At 41.1% G+C, this 16,267-nt stretch overlaps 2 protein-coding genes across 2 annotated transcripts; one reads left to right on the plus strand and one right to left on the minus strand.

Moving 5' to 3' along the window:
• Nucleotides 1-154: 154 nt before the first annotated feature.
• Nucleotides 155-2,609, plus strand: MKRN2OS (MKRN2 opposite strand; the record flags this gene model as incomplete). The annotated part of the gene is made up of 3 exons (XM_010009312.1): nt 155-204; nt 687-849; nt 2,390-2,609. Coding segments are annotated over 3 exons (433 nt in total), but the record flags the coding sequence as incomplete, so codon positions are not given.
• A 3,169-nt stretch (nt 2,610-5,778) lies between these two features.
• On the minus strand, nt 5,779-16,045 carry TSEN2 (TSEN2 tRNA splicing endonuclease subunit). The gene is made up of 11 exons (XM_010009311.1): nt 15,872-16,045; nt 14,980-15,061; nt 14,176-14,212; nt 11,787-12,303; nt 11,579-11,656; nt 10,965-11,015; nt 10,174-10,312; nt 8,410-8,446; nt 7,341-7,452; nt 6,304-6,393; nt 5,779-5,838 (listed from the first exon to the last, which is right to left on the minus strand). The coding sequence occupies exons 1-11, from the start codon at nt 16,043-16,045 to the stop codon at nt 5,779-5,781; spliced, it is 1,377 nt and encodes a 458-aa protein (XP_010007613.1).
• Between the last annotated feature and the right edge of the window lie 222 nt (nt 16,046-16,267).

The following is a 16,267-nucleotide window of genomic DNA, read 5'->3' on the forward strand; positions in this document are numbered from 1 at the left end:
AAGGTCCCTTCCACCCAAACCAGGCTGGGATCCGATGGTTCTGTGATTCTTGGGCCCTGGCAGCATAAGAAGCGGCACCTGCTCCGAGAAGCAGCGTTCACAGCAGGGCCAGGCAGTGCCCCCACTATCGCTAACACCAGTGTCTGTCTTTCAGAGACTACGACGGGAACTCTGATCTCCACGTTGGAATAACCAACAGTAACGGTAAAAGTACTTTGTGGTTCCTTACAAACTACCGCCCTCTGCCGTTACACGAAACTTTGACTTAAACACAGTTTTTGCTAATTCTAAAAATTCCCCTAATTAACCCCCCTCCAATTTTAAAAAGCCACATTAAAAATCCTGTCAGGTTCTCCTGCACCCTGTAAAACCTCACTGCCGATGGTTATTTCATATAAACATGGTCTAATTTGGGGGCTTAGGAAAGAAGCTTGGTTGTCCTGAACTTCTTTTCATTATCAGAAGACATCCAAAAAGACACTGCAAGAATGAGAAGGTTTTGATAAAGGCAGGGACTGTGTTTCCTATTCTCTAGCCTCAGAAAGCCACTGATGGGAAGCTGTGGAATAGTCTGGGAAAGAACAGCCAGATGGAAAAAAGCAGGAGTAGGTTCCATGACTTAGAAGAGGTGGGACTGTGGGTCCGATTCTGCAGCAGCTCCTGACGGTGCTGCTCTCCCTTTTCAGGTGTGGTGTATCACTATGACGAAGAGGGCATCCACAGAGATGCAACCGGATGGGAACAGTGCATCAGTATCCCACTGGTACAGCCGGACATGTTTGAGCTGCTTGAGCAGTGGGATAAGCTCCTGGAGGAGTTCTCGGTGGGAGAGGCCTGGCTTCCTCACAGGTAAGCAGTGCTAAGGACAATGCAATGGAGGTTTTAGTCTGGGATGATAAATTGGGCTATTCTGGTTTGGGCCCTGCAAGGCTCGTGGTTCCTTGCTGCTTTAGGACACAGGTTTCTAACAAAGCAGCCCGAATGATGCTGTTTTGATACTCACTGGCCTTGCCCAGCAGAAGGGGAGTGTTTTTAAGTTGGAACAAACTCATTTGCTGGAATTCCAAGCTCTAAAATCAGAGATCCTTTCAGGGAAGTTTTCTTCAGCAACACAGGAATTGTGCATGAACACCCCTCTGCCCCCAGAGCAAAACAATAAGAGTTCAGTGAGCATTATCTTTAGGAGTGTGCTGTTGAGGACAGAAGCAGAGAAGTCCAGGCAAAATTCTTCAGGCTCCCCTAGAACACCAGCCCTTGACCTGTTCATCAGTGAGAGCACAGGTAACACGCAGCCCAGTGAGCACAGCTCTGTGAGGGCTTCAAGTGAATGAACACAGATGTCATCTTACATAAAAAAGCCCCCACCAAATCAAAGGCATTTTTTAGCAGCTGTGCTTGACCCTCACGTTTCAGAGTTAACACATTATCTCCTTAGTGCCAGGAGACAAAAGAATTTGACACAGACTTTTTAAACACAGAATTTGTAAAGCCCAGTGGGATTTGTGTCTTTGATCCTTGTGCAATCCAGCACCAGAACATTGCTACTAAAATTACCTTGCTGTCTAAAAAGCACTGGTGGAAGGTAGACAGAAGGGTGCATCTTTTCTACAGGCTTTTCTCTGGTTTCCCTCCGGCTGCCACCTCCTGACAAAGTGACCTCCTTTTTCCACCAACAGACCAACCACCACTAAACTGATGTTAAACTCACTCCTCTGTTTGTTTTCAATGCACAGGAACCACACTAAACTAATCCTGTAATTCCTTTGGGTTCAGGCCAAGCCTAATTCTAATGTTCTGGACTGCTTTTCATTTACTGGATGGTATATGCTCCAGGGTTAGGGTAGCAGGGGGAAAAGAGAACAAGGCAAGAACATTCTAACTGGCTGCTCCTCCTACTGGGTTAGTATTTCTGTCCCTGTGTAACTGGCACACTGTATAGCAACTGTATCCACATATTAGTGATAGAATTGACTTGATTTTGAGCAAGCTTCCAAGTTAGCACCATGCTAAAGGAGGTGCATGTGGTGGCACACAATTAACGTGACTGCTGCAGGAAGACATATTCAAGGTAACAGTAACAATACGTGGGAGAGCAAAGGTTAACAAGGTAACAGCCAAATAAGTATATATATATAAAAAAATCACTCATTACTGTAAGTCTGCAGCTCTCTCTGTTAGGTTTTTTTATGCTTCGAGTTATGTTTCTAGTATCCCTGGCTGGAAAGTACAAACTACAACTTGCAATGAACAGAATGTAAGCACCTGCATTAAAGGAAAGTGGCAGAGGTTTTGGAGGAGCATGTGCTTCCTTATTTCACTCAGTAACACATTCTTCCACGGGCAGGAATTCACGGATAGTGCTAAGTTACTACGGAGTTTTTTTCCCTAGGTATGATGAAGATGCCCACAACTGCTACACATACGCACTGGCATTCGTTAACAGCATCCTGACCACGCTTGGGAAGCGGCAAATGAGCAAGAGCGAATTCACAGAGAAATTCGTGATCCCCCACACAAAGAGAGCTTCCAAATACATCACTCTGCATCAGGAGCTGACAGATAAGGAGTTCTACATCGTACCCCTTCCCAAGCAGGAAAATCAGGGCTGAAAATGACCTGCTGCTGTACTCAAACATTACAACACGCAATAGGAGAGGAAGTCCTAAAACTCCAGAACTCGGGGTTTAAGATGGGTGATGTACTAAATGTGTTTACATGTTAAGCTGCACATCATAGAAGGACTGGGAAACAACTGGTGCATTTGAATGAAATAATGCACACACACACAATGTACACACTGCACAACATTCCTGTAGGAACTATCCATATGGAAAACCATCTTCCTGTTTGCATTCACTGTATGCTCTCTTCTGCCAAGACACTAAATACCAGAAATCACAACTGCTGTGTAATCAAGGGGTTTGACAAATGAACTCTGGTAATTTAAGATGTAGCAGACCAAAATGTTGGGTTTTTCCTGTCACATTTGCTTCCTGGCGAGTGAAAACAAGGGAATTAGTGCTTGCGTGCTGCTGGAATCCAAAGCCCATGATTTAATGCAGATTCACTACCTGCAAAGTTATTTTCCTTTAATTACTAATAAATATAACAACTAAATCCACCCTCTTTGCCAGATACATTTCTCTTCCAATTCTTTACATTTTGTACATTTATTCCTCAAACCAAGACAGATGCTTAGTATAAAAGATAATTTAGTGCCTGTATCTGTGATAAGCAACAGACTCCTCAGGAGTTAAAACTGTGCAACTTAACAAGAAGAAATTTAAGTTAAAGAAATTAAAGATCCTCCAGCAGCACTTTCACCTATTGTACATTTCACACAAGTGGATGCTGAGGTCAGAATTGTGCAGTCCATAATCACAGAATCACAGAGTGGTTTGGGTTGAAGGGACCTTAAAGCTCATCCAGTTCCAACCCCCTGCCACGGGCAGGCACACCTTCCACTAGAGCAGGTTGCTCCAAGCCCCTGTGTCCAACCTGGCCCCGAACACTGCCAGGGATGGGGCATTTACCACACATCCTTCCCTTCTCCAGGCAGCCCCAACTTTCTTTGCCTGTCTTCATACGGGAGGTTGTGCAATTCCACTTTGTTTCACTTTGCTCCTTTAAAAGTGTATTTAAAAAGCACAACACTAGAGAGACAACGAGCCCGAGGTCTGTTAGAGACCTCCCATCCACCTACTCCATGAGCAAGTCAGAGTTCTTCAGCTAGGATGTGCCTTACAGAAATAACCACGGTGTGCTATTTCTGAGTGACTCAGAATCCCCACCTCATTGAAGTACTGCATTTAACTGGCAAAATATCAACACAATGTTGCTATGGTGCAACTATTAACGTAAGGTACTTGACAGAACAGAACTGAAACATGAAGTACCATCATCTGTAGCTAGAAATAAAAACACCTTGCCATACACAGTCAACACATACATACCTGTTCAGCTTGAAGAAGCTATTATGCAATTATCATCTTCACTTTACATCCTTCTAGTCAAAGCATTAAATGAAAGCAGAGGCTAGAAGATCCTCCCCTTTGAGAGGTACACAGTTTCCTGCATTCACAACATGGCTTTACAATTTAAACTGCCTAAATGAGATTGTGGTTTGGGTTTGGTAGAAACAGCCTGAGTTGACAGAATTTTCACCATCCCTGGAAAGTTTCCTGTGCCCAGGAGGCAACCCCCCTTCCATAGTGAATGAAAATAGCACAGAACTCAAACTGTTATCACTCTCAGAGCAGCTCTAACTTACCCTTACTGCTGTAGCAAATGTGTTCTCTCACAACAGAGTGTGTATGTACGTGCAGTAAACATCCTAACAGCATAGTGAAGCAAGGAAGCCAAGATGGAATTGAAATGCCTGAATCTAAAGTAGCAATACTTACAATGCAGTGTAGTTGATGCTTACAGCTTCCTGGCTCTTCTTGAAAGACAGCTGAATACCTGCTGGGTGGGCAGGTTGGTTTGTTTTCCACATGCAGCTTAGCAATAGTAAGTATCATATTTAGGAACCTGCACTGCAGATGATTTAAATCTTACAAAAAAAGTAGAGAAGATCTCAGGACTATCCTGTGCCTCACTTGGTACAAAACACAGCAGTGCCTCCCAGGATGTTCTACAACAAATGGTAGGCCAGGGCACAAAGAGCTACGAGCGCACTGTGGAAAGAGATGTACAGACTGCTGCAGCTGCTGGATAAAAGAGAAAAAAGCAGTGATGACATTGCCAAGCTAGAGAGACTGACCTCCTCTCACTCACTCTGCAAACCTGCGTTGTTTTCTGCATAGTATTAAAAGAAAAGGGCATCAACTTGTGACTGCGGCATCTTGCTGTCATGGGCAAGGTTAGGCCCTTACCTTCATGGAGGAATCTTACCCTGCAAATCCCAAGGGGAGAAAAACATCTTACCACACGGGGAGAGGTGCCTAACACCTAACTTTTGCCCCAGAATTAACTGAAATCCTTGCACATTCTGGGAAGAGCTCCCCAATTCTGAGTAGTGCCTGTGAAAATAAGACACTAAATCCCAGCATCGAGGCATCTACGAGCAACATGTTGCAATGTTCGCTACTGCGACAACCATGCCTCTCCCCACATCTAAGTCTATGCAACTTCTTCAAGGCTGTGAAATCAGGTTCTGGTTGGAGAAGGACCAGAGGTATCCCAAAACGGTATGTGGCTCACTGTAATTACTAATTAAAAACCAGCACTAAACTTGAAGACTCAAGTTGAAGTCCTCATTTCTGAAGACATGCAGGACCCTGTGCTGAGCAGCAAAATGAAGACAGCCTTACAAGTTGAACTCAGAAGAATCTGTGAGGTATTCCCAGAAAACTGTTTGATCCCTCATGGCTTAGGCTTTCAGGCAGACATGGATTTTGGACTTCAGTGGCTCTGCAGGCTGTAGTGCCTCTTCAGCATTAATGGCTACATCTGTCAGTATTTCAAATACCACTACTACTTACTGCAGCGTAGCCAGCACTCAAACATACACTCTAGAAGTTTTAAGGAAACAAATATGTAGTTTGGGTTGGGACACAGCTTTAATATCTTCCCCTTCATATGTTCAGTTAGGTTATTCCATACAACATTCTCTCCAGTAAACAGGATAGAGCTCATTTTAAATAGCATTTATACCTACCAACTGGCTGCTCACAGAAACTCTTCTGAGGCAATGGTTCATCGTGAGAAGATCAGGTAAAAAAAAAAAAAATCCACAAGAAGTGGCTTCAAGAAAAGAAGTTTTTCCTGTCCTGTCAGTTAAAATTCATCTTTCTCACTGCGCTCACGGGAAGAAACCCAACGAGTTACAATCAGTTCCTGAAATAAAACCCAGCAGTTATTATGGGGGGAAAAGACAAGAAAAAAGCTGCAGCTATTCAGTGAGGGATGGGGATGGAGCCTTCAGCAAACTTGTATTATGTGAGCACCAAGAAACTTCAGTAGATGACTGATTTGTTTCTGAAGTGAGCTGGTCTCTCACACATTTTTCAACATGAACTTCAGTCTCTCCAAAAATACCCCTGTATCTCCATGCAAATCCTTACATTCACAGGAACAGTAACATTCAAATTTAGATGAGATCATCTCCAGCCTTTTAAAAGCCCGCAAGGCACTTCTCATGCCTTGGGGCACAAAGCAATTTCGTTATTTCACTGCAGCTATGTGTGCAAAAACCAAAGCTTGCTAAAAAGCAAGCAACAGTTCCAGGGGGCTCATATAGTTGGCTGTCCAGCTGCCCCCCGGCAAAGCTACACAGCCAAAGAAGAAGAAGAAATTGCTCACCTGAACCTTAATTCTCTTCATACATTCTGGTGTTGACATGTCTTTTTCAGTCATATCAGAAGGTTTAATCAAATAGCATAACATAAGTTCCTGTTGGTAAACAGAAAACATGAATACATGATTTTCAACTGATTTCTTCCTACACAAGTTTCCACATGCTGAGAGCTGGGCTTGGGGGAGACCTTAGAGCAGGTCCAGTGCCTAAAGGGGCTACAAGAAACCTGGAGAGGGGCTTTGGACAAGGGCCTGTAGGGACAGGCCAAGGGGAATGGCTCTAACCTGCCAGAGGGGAGATTGAAATGAGCTCTGAGGCAGAAGCTCTTCCCTGTGAGGGTGCTGAGGCGCTGGCACAGGGTGCCCAGAGAAGCTGTGGCTGCCCCAGCCCTGGCAGTGTTCAAGGCCAGGTTGGACACAGGGGCTTGGAGCAATCTGCTCTAGTGGAAGGTGTCCCTGCCCGTGGCCGGGGGTTGGAACTGGAGGGCCCTTCCAACCCAAACCAGCCTGGGATTCTGTGAAGTTTTAGGTTAATTAGAAATGCAGATTCTAAGTTTCCTATAAGATGTCTTCTGCAAGATCTGTATAATCATATCTCCTTTTCCTTAGCAAAGCATAAACTAGAATTAGAACACCTGAGCACCATGGTTATGAGTATGGAAGCACTATGCTTGAGGTTCTATCACAGAGAAAATCTTTTGGAGACTTTCAGCTTCACTGTTCAAAAGAAAGTCCTTAGAGACACAGAAGGCTTTAAAAACTTAAGTGGCTAACAGGAAAGAAATGCCCCTTGGTCTTTCTCCTGTTCCCGACACAGCTTTTAACTTTCCTGCAGATGACAGAACTTTAATAAGCTTCCTCCAGAACTCATCTGGATATTGTCAAAAGGAAGCCTGTTTGCCTACTGGCAACTCCACATGCTCTCCAGCAGACTGGAAACAGAAGGCTTCTCTGTTCAGCCCCACTCCAACTCTCTGGTCTTTGGAACTAAACTCAACTTATATCATTCTAAAGCTAGTTTAAAACTAGCATCTTGTGCTTACCTTAGAAGCATTAACAGTTGTTCTGTTCAACCCAGACAAGGTCTTCCAGCTGAGCGGTCTGCGAAGAGAGCCTTCAAAATTATCATCAACTAATTCAGCAATGACAGAATAACTGGAAAACAGGGGAGATGGGAAAATCCACTGAAATAAAATTACCATTTTAGGGAGATCATGAAACTGAAGAATTAGAGCCTAAAAACTGGCATTACTGTTTTTATCAGAAGAGGGACTCTTCATTAGGGACTCTAGTGGTAGGACAAGGGGTAATGGCTTTAAACTTAAACAGGGGAAGTTTAGGTTAGATATAAGGAAGCAGTTCTTCACAGTGAGGGTGGTGAGGCACTGGAATAGGTTGCCCAAGGAAGTTGTGAATGCTCCAACCCTGGAGGCGTTTAAGGCCAGGCTGGACAGAGCCTTGGGAGACATAGTTTAGTGTGTGGTGTCCCTGCTTATGGCAGGGGGGTTGGAACTAGATGATCTTAAAGTCCTTTCCAACCCTAATGATTCTATGATTCTATGATTCTATTAAACAATATGCCAGCAGGCAAGAAACTTAAGTGTCTATCTACTACAAAAAGACAAGAGATAAAGCTGTGAATATGCTCACTGGCACTTTCCCTTCCCACTCTTCTGCTGATGTTTGTAGCATTCTCTTACAAATGCCACTCTGAGGTCTATAACCAGTTTATTATCTAGTTGAACCTGACTAGATGACAAATAGACAAATGTCATCCCTTAAACACTTTTTCTTCCAAATTATATTAATTATCCCTACCATATATTTTCAAAAGTATTACTAAATCACCTTCCTGAGTGCATTCATCACGAGTGCTAAATACGCTCATTGCAACTCTTCGTTTTTAAATGTCTTACTACCACTATATGAATTTAATGAAATAGCATTATTTAGTACCTCTTCTAAAAGGACTTTTCCATTTCCACTATGAAAGCACTTGGCAAAGTATTGTCAGTGAAGAATATGTGCTTAACGAGGCAAGATACTAAGTTTGTGTGAGAGACATTTATTAATTTGAAATTAAGAAATTAGACAGAAACATGAGCTTCAAACCTTGCATGATAGAAGGGGGGGCCTTTTCGATACAGCACTGAAATGAAAGAGAAACACCTTAGTTAGATAATGCCAGAGTTCCCATCCGAGTTTAATGCTCCATAAATATTTTCAGATGTTTTGTAAGTTTTAACCACACAAGACAAAACTTCAACCCTTGAATTCTGCTCAGAATTAAGTTGTCCCAGCAAGGGGGGAGGCAGGGAGAAGAGAGACGAAAGAGACAAAAAACCCTGGGAGCACCAAGGTGGCACAGCACAGGGGAGTAGCAGGCAGAAGATAACGTAGAAGAGCCAAACAACAGTCAGCAAGTGCCACAGGAAAAAGTTTAGGATGGAATTTTTCTTCAACAGAATCATGCTTTTAACACTGTATTTGCAACAGAAGTTGAGCCACTCGAGTACAAGTAAAATACCATGATAAGCCATCAAATTTCTGTTCCAAGCAAGCATTTTCCACAAGTTTTAGGAGAGGCACAGTGCACAAGTTCCTATATACTGCACCCCAGAACCACTGAAAGTTGTGGTACATGGGTACACAAGATTCATTGCAGCTGGACTGCTGTAACTGAGCTAAATGGTTACATCTTCCCTTTGTCACAAGCTTGTAAAAGGGTATTTTCTTTAACTAGCACAGCTTTTCTTACACAGCTGGCTAGCACAGGCCTGTCAGGAAGAGAACAAGCAGCTCTTCATTCCAGTGACAACCATAATTTGCAAAGTATCCATTATAAACAACTGTGGTAATATTGACTCTAAGAAGGTACCACCAAAGCACAAGAAGCTAGAGGAGCTCTGGAGTAAAAGGCAGAACTCCTGTTAGCCTTAAACTAATCCACTTCCTTTGTCTGGCACAAATCTGAAAGGCAGAACAACAAATTCAGGCCAGAATACAAATGAATGGTGAGCAAACTAGTACCATTTCATCATTCAACAGCAAAACCTCATCTATAACGCATGGTATTAAGAACAGTGGTGATGAATTCAGGCAAATCTACACACTGATCTGAAGGACTAGCTTGGCACAGCCTTGACGTTCTCAAATACACAAACCCCTGAATGACAGAACTGTGTCAGCAGTACTAAAACACCTGCTGGTTTGCATGCACACATCAAAACTATCCCCCTTTATGCACATTTTCCTGTAAGAATGGGCATTACTGTACCAGGTGGTTTTTTTTGATGTGAGCTTAATGCAGCTCCTGAATTACTTAGCAAGGGATTAAGGACACTACAAATTATTTCTGTATGATTAAAAACTCTACCCTTAACAAACAAGCAAGTACCTTCCCCTATCCTTCCCCCAAAACCACAACCATACCATAGAGAAACAGCCTCAGCAGTAAATTCAGCAGAAGTCCAGCTTCCATTAAATGGGATCAATAATGAGATGCATGGACTTTGATATTAATAGGGATTTAGATGCAAACCTGCTATTCCAAAGACCATACGTTAACACTGCAAATGTGTTTAGAAGGGGACAGAGAAACTTGGGAATTTCAGTATAACCCTGTATTATTTATTAACCTCATGAAGCAAAACAACCTTTCAAGCTGCCTTTTCAGCTACTGGATATGTGATGTTCTTTTCCACTTACATCCCAACTCTATTGCCTACACACAGTCCGGCCAAAAATGCCTTTTGCCAACTGCAAGTAGCAAAGCCAGCTCCTCACTGTTGAATTCAGCCTTGGCACCAGAGTCTTGCACTGCCTGAAAAGAAGTCAGCTGCAAATAATTCCATATTTTTTAAGGAAGCTACTCACAGAGATCAGTTCCGTACTTGAGGCCAACTTTGGGGACCCAGCCCTTGCTGCGGAAGTAGTGATACGCCATGTAAGTCGTTTTAAAATCAGGCTTCACTTCGCTGAAAACTTCCCATAGCTTCAAAATAGTGAGGGGCTCCTAAAAGGCATTAATATGACTGTGTTAATATTAAACAGATAGAGAATACCGTGTGCAGTAGAGCCAAATAGCCAAATATCAAATATCAGAGTCTACTGCAAAGAGCATGAGCTTCAAGCAGCAAAATATGGAATCCCTAAATATAAGACAGAAACCTGTTGCTGCATATAGTGGTTGGTTTGGGGTTTCTTTAGCATTTCCCAATCAGTCCCATAATGCCCTTGTTTATATGAAAATCTGATAAATCTAAAATTAGAAGCATAGGTTTCAACTATTTGCCATTACATTAACAGAAGCTTGATCTACATTAATACTTAACACACCAAGGAATCTTTCCATTTCAGGAAAGAGAGACTACTCACCACATTATTCTTTCTACACTTGCTTTCCCCGTATTTTCTGCCTAAGGTGCAATCAAACCCTTTCTCTGTAAAAACTGAGCTTAAATATTCGTTCTGGTAAACATAAAACTTTCAGACCAGTGTTTCATAAACAGAAATATCATTAGAGAAAGTTCCTAATTACTCTGTCTGGTATATCCTCCTTCAGAATTAACAGCATAAAATACTGTCATAGTAGGTAAAAAAGTCAGACTAAAACATACTGAAACTAATGGTATCACTGGTAACCCAAAATTAACCCCATCTCTTACCTCACCATAATAAATACTTAAACATCCCAGAGCATACACCAAGAAAAAAGCCTGAAAAAATAAAGAGAGTAAGTTTACCTGATAGCTAGGCTCTTCCTGTAATTTATATTCCATGCAAGAACAAAGTCTCAAATCAAACTATACAAGAATCCCAATATCATCAAGGCAAACAAGTTGCCTGAAAGTTTACTTTGAGGTTTGTCCTCATGACCTTTACATTTCAACAGATGCTTGGGCTGCAGACTCCTGAAGGCACAGTGTATAAACTAGCACACGTGGGTATATTTAGAGACAGCACAACTGAAGCACGATTCATAAATGGTATATATTCCTGGTATTTCTATGCTTAAATCCTACCCCTGGTCTCTTTGACAGTGGGATTATTCACATAAAGCAAATGGGATTGGATCTGACTGTTTTTTAACCAGATCATGTAATTATCACATGTTATTTTAAATAAGTTTAATGACTAAGACAATCCAAACACTTAGGAGACACAGGAGAACCCTGTACTTTAGAAGCAGGTATTAAATTACATTGTAACACAGATTAATGTTTCATTTTCAGGTTAAAAGTGAAACAAGTTGTACTGTACTTGAATCATTGAAACATACCTCTTCCAAGCTGAGCTGTAAGTATTCAAAAATCCTAAATGGATTTTTTCTGCAAACTAGTTTTTCCTTCTTGACAAGCTACAAGAAAAAAAAACAACAAACAAACCAACCCAACAATCAGTATTACTTTAACCTGGAAAAAATACTGAATTCTGAAAATGGTGCTGACATAACTCTTCTAGAAGATCAGGATACTCTTTGTCCTTACATTTTCTTGCCCATGAGCAGTCTCATCTTCAGGACACACGCTGCATTCTTCTTCCTCTTGCACCAGTACATATTCTGGAGCACATTCTTTTGACTTCATCATTTCACCAGACCTTTGCTCAGTGCTCTCCTCTGCCTTGTAGCCACAGTGCACAAGAAAACCATGCTCCTGGTAAGACGCTTCATCTCTCTCTTTCAAGTCACCTTGTTCCTGGTCTTTAGAGCCACATACAGAAGCAAATGCTGGATCTCCTTCCAAACACGCTTTCTTGCAGCCTTTGTTCTCATTCTCAGGACTTGGGTCTACTACATTTCCAGTATCTGTAGAAGACTGCCTGGAGAGTTCTGTACTTGGGCCCATCCTGTTGCAACTAGCACTGGTTTGTCCAGCTCCATCCTCTTTCAAAAGTGGCAGTTCAAGAGGCTTAGTGTAATTTTCAAGGATTTTGGTAACTGAGCAGCCATCAAGTCCTTGGTCTCGCAGAACGCTTTTAGCCCACTGAACATGATACTGGTACCTAGCAAACAAGTAACACAAATGAGACTGTCTAGGGCATTGCACCCTTTAATTAACCTCTTAAAAACAAGCATCTTAGAAAACCTCAAGATTCAGCACTGTTCACAAACCAAATCTGAACACCCCACCCCCCCCAATAACTGTTATGCAAAATACATGCACAATGTATTTCGGCATGCACAATGGAACAGGAGTCCAGTGTACAGCAAGCTGCAGACCACGTTACTGAACATCAAGACTCTGCTGCTTTCTTTGGCTTTATTTTGCCTTTTAAATTCCTGCAGTAACAAACACCATTACTGATCCCACTGCTGCACTAGAATCATGCACTGAGCTTCACAAAGCAACAACTTCACCAGGCAAAACTCCCTTCTCCCATGGAAGCATTAAGCCTTAATTCCCTGCAAAACCATCTTGTTATCAGAGCTTGTGTGACTAAAATAGGCAACAAGACTTTGCATACAGAGCTCTTGCACACTTCATCTGTTATACAGTTAACTACTAAGAACAGTACCTTCAAAACTCAGTTTTAACTACCTTTGAAAGAGCAATGGCATAGCAAAAACACTAGTGTAGAAAATCTTAAACACAAACTACCTTCAGTCTTAACCAAAACCCTCACATCCCTGAGAAACAACAAAAATCCTGTTGGCGAGGTAGTGACCAAAAGCTGTAAATATTTCTAACATTTTTCAATTCTGATAGTGTTTTTAGTGACCCTTCCATTATTTCTCCTTGGAAGTCAACATCAATATCCAGCTGAAGACATTAATCTCCATCCTGTGAAAGCTGCAGGCAGATGAATGCAGCCATCCTTATCCAAACCTGGACAACTTTAGTGTGATGTTCTTTACTTCCCAGAACAAAATCCTAACACAGTGATTACAGACCAGGCAATGAAGAACTACAAAAGACAATTAAATGCAAATTTCAAGTGTCAATATGAAATATAAGTCCCTCTGAAGTTTCATAAGGAAGCTATGTAATTCAGTGCTGTACTTTGTGTTACAAAAAGTAATTAGAGTCCTCCTTCTGCTGTGATTTAGTTACTGTATAATTTGTATTTATAGATCTCTACCGAGAGGGATCATGATGCATTTTCTGCACCAATGTAATGACACTGCCATTGATGCTCAGCTGCATTTGCAGGCACATAAAACAGTCACAGAGTAGACTAATAAGAATGACAAGTGTACCTGCAAGTAGTAATAACTGCAGTAGCAGCAATATTGCTACTGTTTGTCTTACATAAAGCTGAGGACTGAAGGAGCATAACTTTTACATTTAAGTAAAGTAAAATTTTTAGAGTTATCAAAAGATTAAAGCAGAGTAACTGACTTGCACACTCTTAACAGTTCATATGCTATTTAACTGGAATAAGATAAATAAACCAGTGCTTTGGTAAGTGTTAATAGAGACTTCTTTTCAAAAAGAGGTAAAACATTCATGCGTGTTAAATGTTCAAGAGCTGCACCAGCTCACACCACAGGAATTCAGTAAGGAAATGAGTTCCTTTAAATAACATGCCCCAGAAACTTCTCTTTCTCCTCCTCAGCTGAGGAACAAGTTTATTATGTTTGATATTATTATGAATTAATTACCCATACTACTATGTGTGCACTCAATCTTGGCTTCTACTCAGCAATTAATACCTGCAAGCTTACATGAAAAGCCATGCTAGAGTATCACCTACTCTATTTCTAGTTTTAATAATGTGATTATAAATGAAATAAAAACAAATATAAGTCATTATCATTTATACGTTCCACAATCTGAAAGCCAGTAAGATGAAATCTAAACCAGAATAATCTTTCCTAAAAAAAACCAGAACAACCCCAAACCACCAAGAATAAATTAATGTAAATTAACTTACTTTTTAGCTGTAATTATAGGCATGTTTATGTTAGCACCTGTATAATGAAAAATCACAGATTATTTCATCAATATAAAGGTTTCCATGTGATTTTGATCACTGAGGTGATCTGTAGTCTAGTAATTATTCCCATTTTTCAATTCTTGATGCCATTTTGGACCCACTTGTATTGAAGGGCACAGCAGAACTAGAAAAAGCACAGAGGAAGCAGCCCGCACAAGAGAAACAATTAAATGCACTGTTTTTCTTCTGCCCATAAAAAGACAATTATGGAGGGATATGATAACATCCAGATATGTCTACTGAGGCTTAACTCTCATGGAAAAGATGAATAAAGACTTTGATTACAGAATAAAGTAATGTAATAAAGTAAATGACTATAGAATAAAGTCTGTAAAAATCCAAAAGCAGACTAGATGCAATTGGCTATAAGCAGATTAAAATTTCACATACCCTTGCCTCATGACTTCATGACACTAAAACCTACAGATTAAAACCAAGAAAAACTGGACAGTTACAGGAAGAAAATTCCAAGGATGATAACTTCACTTACAGAATTCCTAAGCAACAAATCAGTGAATGCTGGGAAGATGCCCTAAGGGGTTACTGACATAGGTTTCCTGCTCCTGTATTGTTCCGAGGCATCTTGTACTGGCCATCATCAGGTATGAGGAGAGATCCTTAATCTGATCCAGTAGAGAGATTATTTTTCTATGTGTAACTTAAACATATATCTTCAATGAGTGAAGAAAAATGGGAAGTACTATTGGAATAGCGATGGAAGTACAAATGGGCACAGTTTACCTTGCCACTTTGCAACCAGTGAAGGATCCGAAATGCTGTACACTGGTCGACTTCTTGAAAGGATGCCTTTTCCAAAGTAGCCCTTCAAAGAAAAGGAAAAATCCTTATTATCTCATGACACAAAAACTAACTTCCTTCCAACTTCTAAGATGTTGCCTGCCATGATTAGCTGAAAAAAAACCCCACCCTGAAATTCTGCAGCATTTAAGCTTTCCTAACGCTCGCTGCTTAGCTTCTGGTACCTAGGTCAGTATTAAACACCTGCACTCAGACTTAACTAGTGGAGGGTGGTGAGACTTTTTTCTCCATCCTAAATATTTGCAAACCAACACCTCCAAGTAGGCTTCTGAAAGCAGATGCAGAAGAAAACACCCATGTATCAACATGCTGACAATGCATGACAGAAAACAAAGAGGTGGACAAAGCTACTATGGTAGCTAAGAATGGTGGTAAAAGGGTACTCACAACATAAAAGGCTTAATTTAGCTTGCTTTACTCCGGAAGAAATCACTCTGAAGTTAAAAGAATCCTACAAGCATTTATAAAACATTAATATTCCAACCTCCTGGGTATTAACACCAAGAAAATGCTTTTGCAAGGCTGAATAAAATGTTGAAAGAACAATTAAATGTAACAAATAGGAAATCTCCGCAGCTGCTTTTTTAGCTCACTTTGGCACTTCGTTCCAAAATGCATTTGCTGGGATAAGAATAAAATACTTTTCACGTTTGATACAGAACATATATTTTGTAGTGACTTCAGGAGAGGGAGCTATGGAGAGTTACTGGAGGCTGAAGGGGATTGAAAGCACAAAGGCAGGCAGATTTTAACAAGCATTATGCTTTACCTATGTTTAAAACACTAAGAATACTGTGCAAACAGGGTACAGCACCTTGTTATAAAGCTGTTCAATATCTTCAGGGTTCCTCACAATAACATTGTTATTAAGGATTTCAGCCTGGCACATTCTGAAATCCTTCCCACCTACTTCCACAGGAAAGGGAGATTTGTATGACTCAAAAACTCTTCTTTTCCTTCTTGGGGGATGAAAAGCTGCTGCTGCCATTTCCTAATATTAATGTTTCCTCCTAGGAAGTGGAAACAAAACAGTTAATGTTCAGGAGTTAAAATCCACCCATTTTTATACATTTCAGCAATATTCTCTTCCCAATAGCAAACGAGCAATAAATCCTACAGGTTCCATTCTGTATCTCTCGCACCAGACAGACGCAAGCAGCGATTTGCCGATGCTCTCTGCTATGTTCTCCTCCTGGGCACTGCAGACCAG

This window comes from Nestor notabilis, unplaced genomic scaffold, assembly GCF_000696875.1.
Source record: "Nestor notabilis isolate BGI_N333 unplaced genomic scaffold, ASM69687v1 scaffold35202, whole genome shotgun sequence".
In the NCBI taxonomy this organism is placed as follows: domain Eukaryota; kingdom Metazoa; phylum Chordata; class Aves; order Psittaciformes; family Psittacidae; genus Nestor; species Nestor notabilis.

Bases quoted from the DNA above. Each gene is read 5' to 3' on its own strand.
- TSEN2 (XM_010009311.1), bottom strand. From the start codon at position 16,045: ATGGCAGCAGCAGCTTTTCATCCCCCAAGAAGGAAAAGAAGAGTTTTT. The intron at 7,453-8,409 runs GTTTGAAGCTCA...CCTGTTTTCCAG, and splicing joins CCCCCCTTCTATCATGCAAG to TTATTCTGTCATTGCTGAAT. The intron at 6,394-7,340 runs GTAAGCACAAGA...GTTTACCAACAG, and splicing joins CAACTGTTAATGCTTCTAAG to GAACTTATGTTATGCTATTT.